The 19851-nt window shown below is 38.1% G+C and overlaps 1 protein-coding gene across 2 annotated transcripts; it reads right to left on the bottom strand.

The window, feature by feature from the left end:
* Positions 1–12703, bottom strand: LOC306755517 (large neutral amino acids transporter small subunit 1-like). Of its 2 annotated transcripts, XM_079239927.1 has the most exons (12): positions 12562–12692; positions 10461–11117; positions 9484–10005; positions 9204–9329; positions 7392–7497; positions 7227–7271; positions 6645–6768; positions 6443–6546; positions 6186–6282; positions 5872–6021; positions 2125–2299; positions 1–1865 (listed from the first exon to the last, which is right to left on the bottom strand). In XM_079239927.1, the coding sequence occupies exons 2-12, from the start codon at positions 10534–10536 to the stop codon at positions 1804–1806; spliced, it is 1587 nt and encodes a 528-aa protein (XP_079096053.1). In that variant the 5' UTR covers positions 10537–11117; positions 12562–12692; the 3' UTR covers positions 1–1803. The 2 variants fall into 2 exon arrangements, with proteins under 2 accessions (XP_079096053.1, XP_079096052.1); XM_079239926.1 differs by having other exon boundaries at positions 10461–12703.
* Positions 12704–19851: the final 7148 nt, after the last annotated feature.

The following is a 19851-nucleotide window of genomic DNA, read 5'->3' as shown; positions in this document are numbered from 1 at the left end:
TGAGATACAACAGTTACAATAACCACTTTCAATGTTTTGATTAAAAATAGGAGTTTTCTACTTTTTCCATAACATTTTATCAGGCAAATTATAGGAATTATTCAATTATACATATCGTGATATTTTATACATACACAAATACAATATGTTTTGCATAACATAAATGTACATTGAGGTCTGCACAAGCAGTTTGTATTTAGTAAAAATGAATGTCTTTGAATTAATCTTTTAGACACACAAAGTGTTCTTTGTTATATTCCAAACCCAATTTACCACATTCATGAAGGGACACAAATTTCTTTACTTTTTAAAAGCTATACTATGTATAGTTGTGCTTAATTTAACACAAATTGCATTTTGGCAGAATTAGTTTTGATTGTTGATTATAAAGGTGCTTCCTTCTGGCTTTTTGTGTCAGTAAAAAGTTTATGTTAGTATTTTTAAATTTAGCAATTCCATTAAAAAAAAAAAAAGATGATCATTGAGGAATGTGCTTTTTGAAAAAGGAGAAACATATTTCATTTCCAAATCACTAAATGGATGCTACAAGATAAATTTAACACAATGAAGATGCTTACCATAAGTCTCTCCTTTTTGGGGCTGTTAGCCATTTTAAATAGCTGAAAGCTTTGTCTGTAAAGTTGGAGGAATTTCGCTCCATTTACTGTTTATACAATCATTTAACATGTTGGTTACTGGTTAATTTGACCCATAAAATTCCATAGCCCAGCAGATGAGCTTTTTTACTTTTTCAAATCTTTGGGGCTACTTCCATCAGGGGTTATTTAGAGCCCATGTCTCTAAACTTGCAACATTCATTTTGGTCATAAAATTGGAATATCAGTGTTGACACAGCTGGCACAGACAACAAAATACATTCAATACAAATACTAATACAACCACTACAGTGATATCTGTACAGGTCCTCAGCTTCCTGTAATAACACCTCGCATTCAGAGGCCCCGCTTTTCATCGTCATTTCATCACAGACACAACAAACTGAGCGGTTTGACAGTGAAATGAAATGATATAAGAAACAGGCCTGTCTGACAGCAACACACCTAAACCTGACGTTACAAACACAGTTTCGTCTCAGTTTAGTTTGCACTGTAAGGGTTGCAGGCTCACACCAGAAATTAGAAAAGAAATATAAAAATGGAATTAAGTGTTAGTTAAAACTAATATTAGTATAGGTACAAGCAAAATCAGTGCTATGCTAGTGCGATGCTTCCTTATCCGTACTGATATTTCTACACATTGGTTTATCTGAGATATTAGTGATTGTAGCTAAGTCCTTGAGTTTATCTGACAGATAAAGTCATCACCTTTTTCTAAACAGGTGTTAACTATTTTTTTCCTTTTACTATAAATTACTCATTTGTACACTTGTGAAAATAAACCTGTAGGCCAGTAGCTTGTATTGTGTGCAGATTTAGTTTTTCCAGTATATAAATAATTATGTACCCGTGGCACATAATCTCAAGATGAAAGCACATCTCTCCAATAACATTTATGCATGTTTCAATCTTAAAGGAGATGTAACTGACAGATCAATTTAATGAAAAAAGAAGTGGAAAATATGTAAATGCTGATTCCTGATTTAATATTGAAGATGAGGTCGTGAGATTAACTCTGCTTTTCGAAGCTTGCCTTCCCGCTCTTTTAGATATGAAATTCTGCCACAGTGACCTAGTAAAATAAATTAAAAAGAAATGTGGCAGTCAAATCACAAGTGAACGAATGTAAACACTCCAAACATGACTTTCATCTGGTTCTGTCCATCCAGCATCACTCAGTCGCCTCTCACTGCTCCTTCTCCTCAGGAACAGCCATGAAGATCTTCTGGCAGAACATTGTGAAGATTTCTGAGGAGAAACACTCATCTGATCAGTTATTTTCTTTTGCCAGGTCAAATGTTGTCAGAGTTTATCTAATACCTCATTAAAACCTTGCCCTTCTCAGCAACAACAAAAACAAACAAAGCGTATCAGTGTCCGCAGGTGTGCTCCAGCTGAAATTCTCACATGAATTTTATAACAAACCGTAAGGAATGCCTCTCCAGCCTCGCCTGAACAAACAGACAGAGACACTACTGAAAATAAACAAACGCAGTATCTCACTCACCCAGCATCTTCTTAACCATTTGGGGTTTCTTCCACTTGTAGCCCAGTAGATATGCAGGAATGCCTGTGAGAATAATGCTGCTGCCTATCAGGCACTCATACGGAGCAGCCCAAAAAGACACGACAATCATGAAGACACACCCCAACACGAAAGTTACAGGGACGAAAAGATACACCTAAAGAAAGGAAACAAAGCAGGAGGTTATGTGAGAGCCAGAAATACCATTATCAACTGAGGAAACTGATACTGACTACAAATACTAAGTAATGTTAAAGCATGATGGAATGAGGCATATAATGAATGAAGATATTGATAAAGACATAACTTGAATATTTATCTAAGTGCTTTAAAGCTACTCTGTTTTTGACTCAAGTACAGTTTTGATGTACCTGTATTTACTTGAGAATTTCCAGTTCCTGCAGCTATACTTTTTATTAAAGTTTGTTGAACTTCAATACCAGAAAAATGAGAAGGCAGGGTGAAATTAAAATAAAAAGGAAGACATTTTACTGCCTCCAGAACAATATCAGCTCATCTTGGATTTGATGGCAATACATTTCAAGAAAGTCTGGAACGTGAAGAAAAAAGAGTATGTGGTATCTCAAAGGGCTGCCAAGTGGCTTAATCAGTTTTGAGCTGACATGCTGACTCAGGTGTGAACAGACACCATTTTTATGAGGCAGTTACTCATGCAAAACTGAAAAAGAACTAATGTTGCTTTGCCTTTACTTGAACGAATCAGTGTGTTGTAATGTCACGAGAAAGAGGTCGAGGTTTAGAACTACAACACAATATTTTGTCTAATCATTGTTTTCCTGAGGGAATCCTTGCAGCATTATTGAATTGTAACATTTGTAGATTTTCACTCCATGTGATATTGTTTGTATCACGATTTTCATGAGTGATTTCTCGCCTATTAAACTCACATCCACAGAGTCACATGTCAAACTTTTGATATTGTTTGTGCTAATTTCAAAACAATATGTTCACAAATTTTTCACAACAGTTGAGCTCATGAAGGAGAAATTATTGGTCCATTGATTAGAAAGACAGGTTCGAAATACAAGTGCTTAAGACAGAAGGAAACAAAGGTGAAAACGTTGCGAACAGATATTGATAAAATCTTCGGAAATGTGACGCCATCACTTTACATGAGAGGGCATTTTGTAGTGTGATGTCAGAGAGAGAGAAACGTTTCCATGGTGAAGTTATGCACAGCCAGTTTAGCAGGCACCATGTGGGTATCTCTTCACATTTACTGTAGGGCTGTAAGTTAATGTTTCTCATTTCAAAGAAGGCTATCTGTACAAAATAAGACAAAATATTTTGAATTTGAATTCTTTCACATATGAGAGATGCCAAAAAAAGGGGACATAAAAATATGAGAAATTACTGAAACAACACAGTACTTTCTTAAAGCCCCCTCCTGTCCGTACTCAGGAGAAAAAGTTCTCTGTAGACATCTGAGGTTTCCAGATTCTTTTTAAGCATCAGACAATCAGTTAAGCATTGGACGTGAGTTTTCTAGTGTTAAGAAACAGAAGACTTTCACATCTGAATAGGCACCAACTTTACCAAAAGGTATATAGAGAATTTAAAGCAACATATGCTCCCATCCTTACCATGTCTGTGATAGGGAAGGCCTTACATTTCAGCTAGACTGTGTTGACAATGTTGAAGCAGCATCTCTTTGTACACAACCTATCAAAAGCGTGGACTTTTTGGGAAAATGTGTCCAAACCTTTGACTGGTAGTCTGGTGGAAAAGTTCAGGTGCTGGTCTGGCCTGCTTGCAGTCCAGAGACATGTACTACAAAGTTGGATTTTCCCTTATCAAGATAACTTTAAGGTTAACTCAAGGCTTTATACACACAGGATCACTTCTTACCACGGTAACTAGCCAAGGTAGGGCTGACCAGATCAATCCAAATTAATCAAAATATCATATCAGTATCAACAGCAAGGCTATAAGAATTGCTCGATACCCATGTGGTAAAAGCAATATTTTTCTTGCACCGCCTCTTGACCAATCAGTTCTCTTGGAAAATGCTCTGCCTATTCTGACAACATAGGTTTTCAGATCTAGAAAGGAGTGCTTGGAAGAGAAATGGTTTTAGAGATAGATATAACCATTTGATGGAGAAGTAAAGTCTTGTCACTGATCACATTAAATATGTTTTTCTTCTTGTTCTTGACTTGTTAACAAGTCCGTTTAGTTCCACAAGGATGGCATCTGAAATAATGAGATTAACAATAATGTTCACATATGGCAGAACTGCTAAACCACTGATTTATGAAATGCACAGCTATTCATACCAGCAAAATTAATATTCCAACACAAATGCAATATATATGTATATGAGCAGCTAGAATCCTATATATGGCATGAACTGGGTCACAAATCTTCGATTACATTTTTACCATTTGTCATCCTGAGTTTCCAGACTATAACAGGCTGTTGAGAAAAAAAAGATAAACATAACCCTGATTCAACTTTTCCCTTATTTTTTTCTTTTTTTTTTTTTTAGATTTTTTGGAACTCTTTTCTTGCTGCTCAAATTTACATTTTCTATTTTTTTTCACACCACACCATCTTTACTGAAAATGAAGTGGTCATAATCCCCAAATCACATCAGGGGAAATGTAAATGTGAAAAAAAAAAGTGTTTCCATTACACTTTCTATATTTAAAACATCTGAAAAACCACCTCATGAGAGCGCAAAAACTTTGTATCGATATTTGAGACTTTTTTCAAAATGTAGATGTTCCAATTAGCGGTTTTCATTGCGATTTTCCGTATTGCGCAGTACTAGGTGTAATTGAAACGCACATAACAGGCTGTTGAAAAAGAAAAAAGATAAACATAACCCTGACAAAACTTTTCCTTTTTTATTTTTTAGACTTTTTGAAACTCTTTTGTTGGTCCTCAAATTTACAATGAGCAATTATCTTTGATGAAATAGTTACATACAATGTTTTCAATATTTAATTTATTTTCTATATATCAACATTCCTTAAAGGTGGGGTAGAAAATGTTGCCCAGGAGTATTTTCCCCTTCACTGCACAACTGCAGCCAGTTAGATTAACGCTCTAACACAAAAACAAAAAAATTAAGTCATTGTGGAATGGACAGGACTTGTAAAGGCAACAAAGCTAGCTACATTAGCTAGCATACTAAACACTGGCAACAAGCATTGGGGGCGTGGCTTCGGGTGAAAGTCTGAAGAAAGGGGTTAGGACTTTATAATTTTGTGCTTTCAAAATGTGGCTTGCTTGTACTGTTTTGGTTTTTTTTCCACGGTTTCTGACCCTACCTTATAATGTATTTTTCTTGGCAATTTGAAATAAATTTTATTGTGTTTTAGTTCACATTTCATATAGCATCCAATTTGTTTTGAAATTCAGGTTGTTTTTTTTTTGTTGTTGTTTGTTTGTTTCTTTGTTTTTGTTTCTTTGATTGCTTTTTTTTCAATTACATTACACTTTTGTAAGAAATATAGTTTCAAATAATTTTATGAATCTGGATCAGTAACAGAAAAACTATGAAACCAAGATATAACAGCTTTTATACATAAATCAAGAGGTAGTTTAGATGTCTGTTTGGGCAGACAAAGAAATTGGCTGAAGTTCACATAGAGTCGGGGTCACCCTTCAGCAATCTCATGTCTTATGAAATGGACTTCACACAGAAAAAGCTCTGATGCACTGAGCCTTTTACATTTACTGTGATCAACTTTCAAACTTTACCTTGATAGGCCTTCTCAGGTCGGGTTTAGTCAACCGCAGCCAGACCAAGCCAGCTATGGCCATACCAACACACAGCCAGGTGAAGAAGCTGAACAGATTGATGACAGAGAAGATGTCCTGGGAAATGGCATACATCATAGACAGGAAACACTAACAAAAGGGGAAAAAAACAAAACATTGCATTTAGTTTTTTGCCTGATCATAAATACAAACATCATACAATCTATTACAATACAACCACTGCTGGAGGAATAAATGTGAGTTTCTCTAATAAAAATAAATGTCAAGTCATCTGTCTATAGCAGCAGTCTTACTGTGAAGATGAGGGATGGCACAGGTGTGAACAGGTCTGTGTGAACTAGTCCCAAAGCAGCAGGGAGCTGACCTTCTCGGGCTCCAGCATAGAACAAGCTAGAAGAGAAACCTGTCCTCAGTGGTTATTTTCCACAGAAACTTTTGACCTATATAAAATTTCCACCCTAAAGCAGCAGCAGATCTCTGAACAACCCACCCACTCCCCGTCATTCCCCTCGTAGCACAAAACTATGTCAGTATTTTTGTTTATACTCACCGGGCCGAAGTGAAGAGAGATCCATTGACAGCTCCGAAGCAAGACAATCCTACAAAGACGGGAATCAGCCAGGACATCACACCAAGATGATACTCCCCAAAACTCTGCATGAACATGAAAGCAGTTCACACTTTGTGGAAAAAAAACATGCAAGGTTAAGATGAAGATTACATGGCTCTAGGGTTGAGTGGATCATTCTCACCACAGCAACAGCCTCTGACTCGACCATGACTTGAGGAGGGATGGTGGTAAAATAGGCCAAGTTGGTCAAAACGTACACCACCGTTACTATAGGCATCGATATGATAATAGCCAGGGGCAGGTTCCTGTTGATGGAAGTTGGGGGATGGATCAAAGGTCATCTGAAGAAAGAAGATCCTGACACCATATTTTCTATGCAATTACAGACTATATTATTTGAGAGCAGTGTTTGAATTTAGGTTCAATGTAAGCCATTTGAAAAGGTAACATGATCGCAAAACATCATGTGTGGTCAGAGCAACTAGTCATGCTAGATTTCATACTAAAGAAACATGACTGTTAAAATGCTAGAGTTGAGGTTTAATGCAAGGAATGGACAAAACAGTTGGAACATTCAATGATGTGATGCAATTAAATGGAATAAAACCAAGTTTGTTCTTATGTCACTTTCTATGCTGTATCTCCATGCAGACCTCTGATGGTTGACAAACTTTGTCATGAATGAGGGTAATAATACCATCGGCATATATTTACAGGAGAATCTCTACTATTCTGAAATCAACCTTCATCACATTTATGTCACCTCTCTGGATTGATCATCTCCTCAGTTACATAGTTCAGGTAATTCCTAGAATAAAAAACAAAAAAGAGCACGGCACTTTTAGAGATTGGGTGAAGGCTTAAATAATCATTCTGCAAAGCAAAAAAGTCTCAGCTATGAGGTACAAAAAGCCAATAAATGTCTCACCAGCCGCCAAAAGCAAAGAGACCACTGTAGAGTGCCAAGACAATATTATTTACTCCCAGTTTGCTGCCTTCAAATGCTTTTTCTGGCATGAGATAGGGCACATCACCTGCACATGAACAGAAGAAAAGAGATGTAGAAAGACAGCTGAAAGAGAAGCATTCAGATGAAGTTTTAGTTAACGTGAGTTATCTATTCAGAGACATAATGGATTCCATTTCAGAGCTAGCACCAAGTTTTATTTCATGTACCAAAGCCAGTGTGGTGCTGCCTGTCCTTTGACATACCTGACATTTTCAACCAGAAACTAGCAAGCAGAGCATATTCTTTCATGTGCAGAAACCTAATCAACTCTGACCAAACTGACATTTCAATATAAGCAGAAATATGTGTGATAAGCAAACTTCAGTCCATTCATTTATTTACAGCGGCCAGTAGATTTGGTGGATCATCAGGGAGTGAGACTTTTAAAGAATCTGTGCATGTGTGTGATGAAGGGGAAATAAATCTGAAGTCTAGGCTGTGCACGACTCTTCTGTACCTGCCTCTTTCAGATGTTAATGACTCTCCTGTCACTGAGGATTATCACACACAAATTACCTTCTCACTCTGTCCTTCTATCACATGTGCTCTCACAGACCAAACTGTAACAACAGCCCCAAGCTTCGCCACCTAGTTACCATGGTAACATAGTGTGGGACACAATAGTGGAGGGCGTGTCTTTAAGGGAGGAGTGAGAGGAGCAGATGTAGCACGCCGCACTTAAGAGTCACACTGTCTTCCCGCGCATTTTTTTTCTTTCTGAATGGTGTGGCTGGGCCAGATTCAGTCCTTTTACTGTTTCAACTCAGAAAAGTACAAATCATTTCCTTTTAATTTCCTTTTAATTAAATGGAGCTGAAACAGCATGTGTGAATCAACAACTTTATCCACACATTTTGTATAAGTTTCCTTCATACCAAATACTTTCTTACATCTCCTCTTACATTAAACACTGTGCAGACAAGATATGTATGAAAGTAATTAAGCACAGCAGCATTCAGCCTCAAAATACACGCACATAGATGCATGTGCACATGGCTGCACACCAAGACTCAATCACAGGGCTATAGACAGACGAGCCTTGTGTTCAGACTCAGCAACTGTGCTAACAAACTGAAAGGACCGCAGTCTGCCTCGTTAGGCACATTAGCGTCAGTCAACAATTTGTTGCTCAATAGAGACAGAAAATAAATCCTTTATACTGTACTTGTAAATACAAGAAATAAAGAGAATAGCAACTTATATCACTGCGTACTGAGATAAAGGATACAAATTAAAAGTATTTTCTGAACAGTTTAAATGCAGTTATTATTGGAAATAACAATTATAATATAAAAAGAGTAGTATTGACTTAAGATATTTTGCACAACGCAGGTTAAGAAACACTTTTATTGACCTTTAAAATTTATGTTAAGGTTTCTGTGGATTAAATGAGGCTAATGATACACGCATTTCATAAGGACCACGTCACCTTTAACACTTAAACACATAACAGCCCACCGAGTTAGATATATTTTCACAGAGGGCCACAAGCAATAACCTGTCTTACAGGCTTTAGTTTCAGACTTGTCTAACTTGTACAGTTTTTCTGCTTGGCTTATCATATCATTATTAGTGTAAAACTTTTATATCAGTGACAAAAACTAAGACCAAACTAGTTTTTGTTCAAGAAAAAAAATGTCACTGCTGTAAAAGGCATATATAGTAGCACTAATCTGATCTACACAGATGTTTCTATGAGTTCATTGCTCTCTTAATCGGTTTGACACTTACCTGTAAAAATCTGGATAAAACCAAAGAGGATGATGATGATCAGAGCTAATAATTTAGAAGCTGTGAACAAGTCCTGGACCTTGGTGGCTGCCCTCACACTGATACAGTTCACAAATGTCAGGGAAGCTATGAGAAGTGGAAAGATACACAACAGATAACAATAAGAAAATTGGCGGAGTACACACCTCCAGTGAGGTAGACCAAAAAATTGTGTTAAAATAACTTTTTTATTTTCTTAAGCTGCTCTTAAGAGTAACCCCCAGCAGCATCATTTACTCACTTAGACACAGGCAGGCAATGAGTTTGGCAGCACTATCTGGCACAGCGCAGGTGGGGTACAGGGGTTTAAGAAGGTAGGTGGCAAACACTAGTGACACCACATATTGTGATGATGGACGAATGATTAGCATTTCCACCCACAGCTTAAGAAAAGCTGCAAGTTCACCATACACTTCCAGAATATAGGTATAGTCTCCCCCAGACTTAGCAATTGTAGTGCCCAGCTCAGCATAACATAAGGCGCCCATGGTAGATACTACTCCACATGTAGACCAGACGATCAAGGAGAGGCCAGCTGAGCCGGTCTCTTTGACAACGCCAGTCGGAGTGACGAAAATGCCCGAGCCGATGATGGTGCCTATGATCATGCCCACTCCGTTGAAGAGGGTAATGCTGCGCTTGAGCTCAATTTTTTCACCCTTGTCGGGCAGATTGCTCGTGGGAGTTGTAGCAGTTGGTGCAGAAACCATGGGGGCTGATGGTGATTCCAGTTGCTCCACAATAAGACCATCTTGGTCAGTTGCTGTTGACAAGAGGACAGCAGAGCAGGAGAAGATCAGACAAGAGAGTTTTGCAAGTGACCAACATGGTGGAAAAGCAAGCTTCCTGCTGAGTTGTTATTTAACTTGACAAAAATATACCACCAAACTTGTATGACTACATGTATCAGAACAGTGAGAACATTATGTCCTGTAGCAAGAATGAACAATTCATTTTTAATCCGATTTGGGGAAATAATAGAAGGGCTCTTATTATACATACCCTACTTCTCTTGTTAAATGTCTTGTATACCCACACCTGCCATCTTTGTCACCTGTTACCATCACACACCCAAAACATCACGATGCACCGCAAAAGCTCCATAAACTCTGCAGTTCCACTCTTGCATCAGGCAATATTGCATCAGAGCATGTGGGGGAATAATGCAGCTTTGCACCATGTGGCATTTACAGGGGAGTGAGCATGCACTTTACCTACCTCCCATCTTCTCCTGGCTCGCCGCCTTGGCAACACTCTCCCGACTGCTTCTTGATTTCAGCTCTGGCTCAGCCATCTTCCCACTCTTACCGGGTTCTCTTGTCTTGTTTTTTTTTTTTTACCTACTGCTCCCCTTCTTGATTTTCTCCAAACGTTTCCTCCTGCCTGGATTTCCTCCCTGTCTCTCTCTGTCTCATACACATACACAAACACACTATTCTCTCTCCAGCCCTCCCTGACTTGTCTTTCTCACACACATGCACACCCTGGTCTCTTCATTTGCACACGCTGCCACCGCCACTCAGTTTGGAATTCATCTGACCCTGATCCACTGTCTCTCCCTCCCTCCAACATACAGCAGGGAGGAGCTGAACCTTTGTGATGCTGTTGATACGTGCACCTACGCCCATTCCAAGTGAATTGTGGGATAGCTCAAAGGGAGTAGTAAGCTACTGGAAACCACCATTTGGAGGGTCTACCATGTGACACTGTAATCTTTTTGTACGCCATCTAATCCTGTAGTGTACAGTCTGTCCATGTGTGTCAGCGTGTGTTCTCATGTCAGTGGGTATTAGAATGGATGCTGCAGATATGCTGCTCCCTCTAGTGGTATGTAAGTAGCACTGAAAGCATCTTTGTTCTTCCGGAAAGGTGAGACTATAGAAAATGGAGACGAGTGGGCCAGTTTCAGTACACACAGTACAGAACAGTAATGACAATACATATTGTGCACCTGTATTGGTTGCTTTCTCTGCCACTTCTATTCTATTGACAGACTTTATGATGATAAGTTTACTTCTTATCATAAGGTTATAATAAATTCAAGCTCACGCAGAATTACTTTGCAAAATGCACAATAACCATTCTGAGATGCATATTTGTCAGTTAGATAAATAGAAAGTTCAAGCAAGCTGCTATTTTCTTTTGCAAATTCTGGGAAAGAATCAAATGTCAAATTAAAAAGGTTTGAAAGGGCTTATTTATCAAGACTTATTCTCCTATATACAATTTATATGTGATGTCAGATTAAAATAAACTGCTTGCCGAGCACTACTTAGTGCTTATTACTAAGCTGTGCTTCATATTTTGTACCACACGATGGAGATGTAAACACGTCTAAAACCGAAAAGTCGTTTCTCTGGTGCTGGGTCTTTGCTGTCAAGTACTCTCTTCTAGTAACAATACTATTACACATTGGAAGTTGCTCCATTCATGTTATTGGGATTTTAATGTAATTTAATGCATTTTTAAAGTTGTTTTGCTGGTAATCTTAAATGGGAAGAAACAGAAATATGGGGGGAAAAAATGTGCATTCGGAGAATGAGCCCCGTTCTGTTGAAGCGTGAAATCGCTTGCATTGCTATGAATGCTGACAAAGTCGGCGCGCGAGTACCAAGCTCAGTTCCAATGAACATCTCCGCTTACTTCGGTATGGCGCGCGCCAACGCTGGATTCAACCAGGACACTTTCTGCCACGGGTCCGGGGACTTTCCCCTGGGCGGAGTGTGGGAGAAACGCGTTCTCTGTATGTAGCCCAGAGTGCAAGCCTTCTGAATGCCCGGATGAAACGGGGAGCCAGGAGGAGATATAAAGGGCGAGTGACGACAAGAATTTACGATCATGGTGCCACGTAAAAATGGATTTTACACGTAATGGCAGCCTTATAAAGTATGACTTTCTAATGAAATATAAAATCTCCTTATCGCGATTAGCTGTATAGCTTGGAGTAAGGACAATGTTTTAAATATTCGAAACAGCAAAGCACTATGGGAAATTCTTGAAGTCGCTTATCTGTTTTGTTTTTTGGGTTTGATATTTCGTTTTGTTTGAATTTATTCATTTGATATTTTCTAAATCATAAGGGGTTTTCAGTTGACTAAATTGAATAAATGAAAACTAATTGGGTTTACTTCGACTGCGTAGATATCAATGTATAAATTCATTTAATTCATGTAAATGTTGGACCTTTCCGACTTTCCGTGTCAATGTCCACAAAATTAATTATCTAATTTTGACAAGATACGTGCTCTGCTTTTCCTAAGGTCTGAAAAGCAACGACTAGTGTCATTTTTCCCCGTGGAGCGCTCCTGCAACAGCTTACCTTTATGTCCCATCATGCATTTCTTCCCATGAAATTTAAGCTTCTGTTTCAATGTTTGGCTTGTTACATCTCTTCACTTTATTAGGCTCGTTTGTTATAAAAGAGTACCTCTTCGTCCTTCGTTTCCCTCGATATAAGTAAATACGATACTGCACCATCTTAAGCTCTGTATTATTTTGGAGTGGTAATATATATCTCTGGTCATCGCCTCACTTCCTGGTGTGGGAGGAAGCTCATTGTAGAGGTCACGTGCTGAGTGTTCGTCACTCCTCCAACCACCTCGGGGAAGGTCTGAGACAAGAGCCAATAGTTACCCTTGCAGGGTATCACCTGACTGCGGGTGAGCGAGTGAACAGAAATAATGGACCGAAGCGTGCATTTCTCCCAGGAGAAGCCAGATGGGGCAGTTTCTCAGCCTCTCCGGCGGATGGGTTGCAAGCTGGTTTGGAATCACTCGCGGCTGGCAAATTGAGTTCGATGTATGAGGTGGAGCATTGCTCCAGAACCCAATTCAGACTACTCTCCTCCCACACTTTTATCGTATTTACTCTATTAGTTGTGATAAGCACTGGAAGATAAAAATAACATCAGTTGTATTTGCCAATATTGATCTGTCTGTTTGATTGTTAGTAAAAACTACTAATAAGATGGAAAAACTAGTGGACAAACTTTTAATTTTTCTCAGAATGGAACTTAGATTTAATGTAATATTTTATAAAGTATTAAGTCCCCATACTGTAGGGGCTCCCAATTATTGCAATAATGGCAGGAACAATCAATGTGATTCTTATTAACATTATGTTGAACATAATGTGCCGATAGTGTTTGCAGATGTTTGGGGGAGACAGGTGGAGAGACAGGTCTTGCTGTGGCCCATTCACTGGGAACTGTGTCAGACAACAGCAGGGAGGATCGACTTGCTGTGGATGCTCATCTCAATCATTGTATACTTCAAAACAACATGCCACATTTAGAGTATTAGTCCCAAAAAGTAATTTTACACATGCAGTTAAAATGGGTTAATACAATGAGAATTTTGGAGGTAGCTTTTATTCCTTCCTGGCTGTTACTCACAAACAGCAAACCTAATGTGACAAAGTTAATGTTGCAGTTGGTCTTACCATTACATTGCTAGTATGTATTCTTAAAAATATATCAGCTAACAAAATGATCATTTTTTGCCATCATTACCATGTTAAATGATGTGGAAAATGAATAGTCACAGAGAAAATACCAGCCTATTATTGCTTCATAAGGTGAATAAGTCAGAGTTTAAAAGTTAGAGTTTGGCAAACTATGAATAAATCATCTTACAAAAACTAAAAGGGGCTTCAGATAAGCTGTCCAACATTATAATATCAAATGTAAACATCAGTTCAGTTATCCATGTAATCAGCAACTCATAGTCTCTGTCAGTCAGAAATATGTCACTTTCATCGTTGTTTATTCACTTCCTTCTATCAAATACATCTCTCTCTCACCCAGTCACACCTTTGCTCTTTCTTTTTTATACTTCAGTGCCTGTATGTCCTGAGAATGAAAAGTATCTCATTCTGGTATTGGTATATGTAAGAGACAATGAGGTCAAACAGACATGCTCTGGTTTACATGTTTCCACCTCTGTACTTCTAATTGACATATCAGGAGTTTAAAGCACTTAACCTCTCAAAGCATCAATAACATCTTTAAGCTGCAGACTGGGGTCACAGGTTGACGATTGACCCAGACAACAATCTTGTCAGTCATTGTCAGTTATTATATGAATAAAGTTGTTAGTACTAGTTAAGAACCACAACAAGGGATGCCAGGACTGCATTGCATGTACTACTAATGCAGAAAGAGGTGTTGCTGACCATCCTTTCTTGTAATGTTTGCTTCAGTTTGACACTTAGTTGGGTTCTTTCAGTTTTGTTCTTGTCATCCAGACCAAATGTGTACACAAGTGTCTGAAAACAGAGAGAACGATGACCATTATGCTGATAAAAGAGCAATAGATATGATTTTGTTTAAAAATTTGTTCCTGAATTGTTCTTTGCATTTATTGTTTGGGTAAAAAAATGCTTCTTGACTTTTCATTTCTACTCTGTCTATGCATGAAAAAGTCAGTTTTTGTCAGTTTGTTCCTATTAAATCCTTTGTTCACCACCAATTTATCTTATGTCTTTAATGTTGCTGCCCCTCTTCCCCTAGCAGAGCCAGGGGTTTGTAACTTTGATGGTAACTTTGTTGTATTTTCTTTTCTTTTCTGTGATAGGTTATCTCACTTTTCAGGTAGTTTTTTTGTTTCTTAAAATGGCCTTGGCCCATCCAAAAATACCTTAAATGTTGAGGCCTGAGAAAGATGATTTGTTTCATGTCGTGTCTGCCAGCTGTACATGTAGGACATAAAATACATTTTAAAAAATCTTCAAAAATGTTCAATAATTGATGAGAATATCCAAAATATGAGAACAGCTTCAAATGGCACACATATTAAATAAAATTAACATTTAATTTATAAACTTCCATTCAATTCATTCTCTATTTTTCAGGGCCTCAGTAGGCCCAAGCTTTTTGGGAATGACTGACTCAACTGGGCATTAAACATCCCATAAACGAATTGATGCTCCATGTTTGACTGCCCTGGAATGCATTGCACCATTTGTTTTTAGGTTCTCTCTGAGGTCAACAGATACTTGCATTTAAAACGGTAAATATATCTGTGAAGATGCTTGTCTCCCACCCACCTCTTATCAAATATAAATATATCACTTTTAAATACTGTGTAATATTAATATTCTTATTATTCTGATTTGTCATCATTTTGATGTGCTTTTTAATGATACGCATCTCACGTACTGTCATCTCTCCTGAATTCATACATTAATGGTTAATTCTAAAGTATTCTGCTTTTATCTTTTATTCTTTTATCTTTTACCCTTCTCTCCCATATTCTATCTCAGGACACCAATTTCTCTTCTTCTCATAGAACAACCTTCCTTTTCCATCACCCACTGTCTTTCCTCTCTATTTTATTTTTCATTTTACCATTCTTTCCATTACAGTCCTCTCACATTTCCTTCTGGTAAACCTTCAACATGATAATGTTGCAAATTGGACTTGATTTCTCCCATTCTGCCTTTATTTAAATTTCTCTGTTTTTTCTAATTTCTTTCCTTTTTTTCTGTTATCCTCTCCCATCCTCTTAAAACCTCTCAGTAATCTCAAGTTAGGCAAGTGTTTTGGGGGTTGTTTAAATATTTTTTTGTTTGTTTCTTTATGTTTTTATCTGGGCTGTGCCATTATCTCGCTTCTTCTATTTTTTAGTGAATAAAAACAAATATCCATGGGTGTTGTTTATTTATTTATTTATGTAATGATGGAATTAAATGATAGGGACACACCATCCAGCTGCGGGTCTTTATATGCTGGTATTTAACAAAGTCCCAGAGTGACCTGTTACCAAAAGGCTGGACGTTATGTTTTCCTGTAATAAGATTATTAAGATTAATAAGATTAAAGATTATATCAAATATATTCATTTAGATTTTTTCTTTTTCAAATCAGCATCACTGACCTGAAAACAAAAAATACTGAAAGCTCCTCATATATTAATTTGTGAGCTGATGCACTCCCCCACTCCTGTTTGTGTCCTCTACTGCTGCCGCTGCAGTGAATATTTGGCCAACAGAAGCACATAGCCATGCCCATCTGATAAGTCACATCAAACGCTTTCAAATTCCAGCAATATATTTCCTGCCTTGTGCCGTGACTAATCCTCCATGATTAACTGTCACTAAACTGCCCTATAACACATGCAGCTGTATTTGTCTGCTTCATGTGGGTTACACTGTTCTTTACCACAAACCTGGATGTTTGTGTATGAGGATAGTGTGAACTCATCTTGAGAAAATCAGACCACAGGCTTTTCACTTGAGTTTGCTTTCTTTCAGCATCAATGCATCCTGACAGTTGACCCTGATTTTCCTCTGCCAGTGTGTGCCTCTCTCTTCACACGTCACTTCCTCTTGTCACTCTTTCTGTTTTTCTGTTCGTCTCAGCTCACAAGCCAAGTAAATCCATCTCACCTTGTGTCGGACTATTCACCTTGCCACTTGCTTTCAGTTGCAAACATGCAGATTGCATGCACTGAATCTCCTGCCCGATGAAACAGGTGAACTAAAACAGATAGAAAAGCCTGGTCTGCTTGTAACTGCCAAGCATCGCCTCAGCTTTTATTTAGAGGCAGGTAACACGCTGCACAGGGTCCTGTAAACATGAAGACCTTTACCTTGGAATTTTGTACCACACATATTTTTAATACATAGCACTTGGTTATTGTTCTCCAGATATCCCTTAAGGAACCCCACTGTCACTGAGGCGAAAATAGCAGCAGGAATGGCTCATGATGTAAGATCTAAAGTGGCAGAAGAATTTCTCTCCATGAGAGGCAGCAGCTGTAAAAGGCCTTCTGCATGCACAACCTGCACTTCTGAGACAAACTTACTTTTAACTGGTTCTGGAAGATATGTCAGTCTGTTTAAAAAGGGTCAAATGATTGGCATGCATCCAGCAGAGAAAACATCTAAAGAGATTTCTGAAAGTATTAAAATCGTGTTATGAACTGATCAACACATTATTAAAAACTGCAAGGATAGTGGGGAATAATTTGAGGAAGAATGTGGGCAGAGAAAAACAGCTGTGCAGCCACAATTAAAGCACTAATCAGAGGGTAACTGGAGTAAAAGACTTTAGTTTGCTAGGGAGCAGAAAGATTGGACACTGGAGTAATGAAGTGATGCAACCACCATGCCTAGTGCCTACTGAGGGGGAAGTCTATGATTTGAGGTTGCTGAAGCCAGTCAGGTCTCGGTTATCTTTCAGCAGCATTATGTGTGCAAATGACGTCAACTGACTATCAGAATATCCTCAAACAGCAGGTTATTCCATCAATGGACTTTTTCTTCCCTGATGGCACAGCCATATTCCAAGATGGCAATGCCAGAATTCATCAGTCTCAAACTGTGAAAGAGTGGTTCAGAGAGCATGAGCTCATTTTCACACACAAAGTAAAAACCACAGAGTCCAGACCTGAACCCAATCGAGAATCTTTGGGATGTGCTGGAGCAGGCTTTGCACGGTGGTCAGACTCTCCCATCAGAAATACAAGATCCTGGTGAAAATGTATTGCAACACTGGGTGGAAATAATGTGACAGTGCAGAAGCTTGCTGAAACAATGCCACAGTGATTGCTGCTGTAGACAAAGCTGAAGGTGGTCCAGCCAAACATTAGTGTGCGATTGGTTTTTTTTTTTTTGGTGGTGGTGGATTCCTCTTTGGTGTTGCAGTGTTCTTCAATCACTAAAAATTAGACAGAAAGTGAGCTGTCAACTACCTCTGTGTTGGACAGTTGGAGCGGTTTCAAGCTTTTTTGTTTTTTCATTCGTTCATTCATTTTCTGAAACCACATAATCCGATGAAGGGCTGCGGGTAACTGGAACCTATCCCAGCAGTCTTTGGGCGAAAGGCAAGGTACACCCTGGACAGGTCACCAGTCCATCGCAGGGCCAACACAAATAAAAAACCACTCACTGCTATTATTTAGAGTAACCAATAAACCTAACATGCATGTCTTTGGATGGTGGGAGGAAGCTGGAGTACACAGAGAGAACCCACGCATACATGGGGAGAACATGAAGTCTCTAGACAGAAAGAACACCATTTGAGCCTCTCCCCAGTCAAGGATCAAACCAGTGACCTTCATGCTGTGAGGTCACAGTGCTAACCACTACAACACCATGTAGCCCATTGTTTTTTTTTCATTTATTCATTTATTTTTACTAAAAACTAAGAAAAGGACACACTGGCTTTGAAGATTGAAAACCAACTTTATAATTGCTCCAGTTTCAGAACAAGCTGGATTTGAATTTCTCTCTCTCTCTCGCTCTCTCTTTCTCTCTCGCTCTCTCTTTCTCTCTCTCTCTCTCTCTCTCTCTCTCTCTCTCTCTCTCTCTCTCTCTCTACTTACTTTCATGGAAGTTTCTTATGCTATAATGAGTTCATATTTGCAGGGTTTTTCAGTCTGTCAGTCAGCCATGGCAACAGAACGAGAATTTCCTTTTATATTTGTGTGTTTTATGGTTGGGTTGTGCAGATTCTGTGGTAATTAAATACTGAAATTAGTTTTAAGGCATACAGACTACAAAAGGGCCAATTAATTACTCTTACTGTTTATGCATATAAACCACAGTTCTGGTATGTCCCACTCTTGATATATATTTGATACTCAAATGTTTGTTTTTTTGTTTTACAGATCTACAACTAATGCTCTTCTTCATGTCATCTACATTTCAAACTTTAATTCATGCCATTAAACAAACATAGAATGCACATAACAGTATATTCTGCATAAAATAAAATATACAGAAGTGAACACATTAAAAGAGTGAACACGCTCATTCCTCAAATAATCAGAACCAAAACTGACTAAATTTAACGACTGTACATTTACCATTGTTATACAACAATTACATCAGTCTGACAGGTTTTCATCTACTGTACACTATCTTTACAGATGCTGTTTTTAATCTCATTACATAGAACAGTTTCTGCATAATCTCAAAATATAAACTTCAATATGTGTATTCTACTGATAAACTCTTCTCTGATGACACACTGCAAATGGAAAATAATGGCTTTTCAGTTTTACTTCTACTGCAGAACAGGAGTACAGGCAAACTGCACAACTATTTCGTAACATGTTGTCCACTAATGTGTCTGCACATCTGTGCAGATATTGGCTTTTAATAACAACAGCTGAATCTATTTTTTTTTTCTTCTAAAATGACAATCAACAATACAAGTCTGTTCTTTATCGTAAGGTCTGTGTTCCATATGTTTTCTAAAGTGCAGGAGTGACACAGATGATAAAAGTTTAGATACAGACCATAATTATTCAGTAACTATGTTCTATTTAATGGCCGTCTGTGACTTCAGCAAAAAAGACTATTGGTAGCAGAGCTTTGAAGGAAACAACAAAGCACAACAGCACATGGAGAACAAGATGAAAGGTTAACCCTACTTCTATTTTTTTTCCGTCTGTAGGGAAGGACAGTGACTGAATGGATGCATCAGTTTTTACTCGTGTTGCTAATGTTGTAGTACTGTTGGCATGATATCTACTCTAAGATGCAGCTTTGAGTGAAACAAACAAGCACTGAGAAATAAGAAAATCATGCAAGTCTTTAAAATTTTCAAATCATGTGACTTGTGTTTCTATTAAACTCAAATGCAAGAGATGTTAAAAGAGGT

The sequence above is a fragment of the Telmatherina bonti genome, assembly GCF_933228915.1.
Source record: "Telmatherina bonti genome assembly, chromosome: 4".
Classification (NCBI taxonomy): domain Eukaryota; kingdom Metazoa; phylum Chordata; class Actinopteri; order Atheriniformes; family Telmatherinidae; genus Telmatherina; species Telmatherina bonti.
Note: the sequence above shows the minus strand (reverse complement) of the source record. Positions and strands in the feature narration are given on the sequence as shown.

Coding starts and splice junctions, on each gene's coding strand:
- LOC306755517 (XM_079239926.1), bottom strand. CDS start 10,536: ATGGCTGAGCCAGAGCTGAAATCAAGAAGCAGTCGGGAGAGTGTTGCC. Junction 10,006..10,460: donor GAGCCAGGAGAAGATGGGAG/GTAGGTAAAGTG, acceptor TCTTGTCAACAG/CAACTGACCAAGATGGTCTT. Junction 6,547..6,644: donor AGTCAGAGGCTGTTGCTGTG/GTGAGAATGATC, acceptor ATGTTCATGCAG/AGTTTTGGGGAGTATCATCT.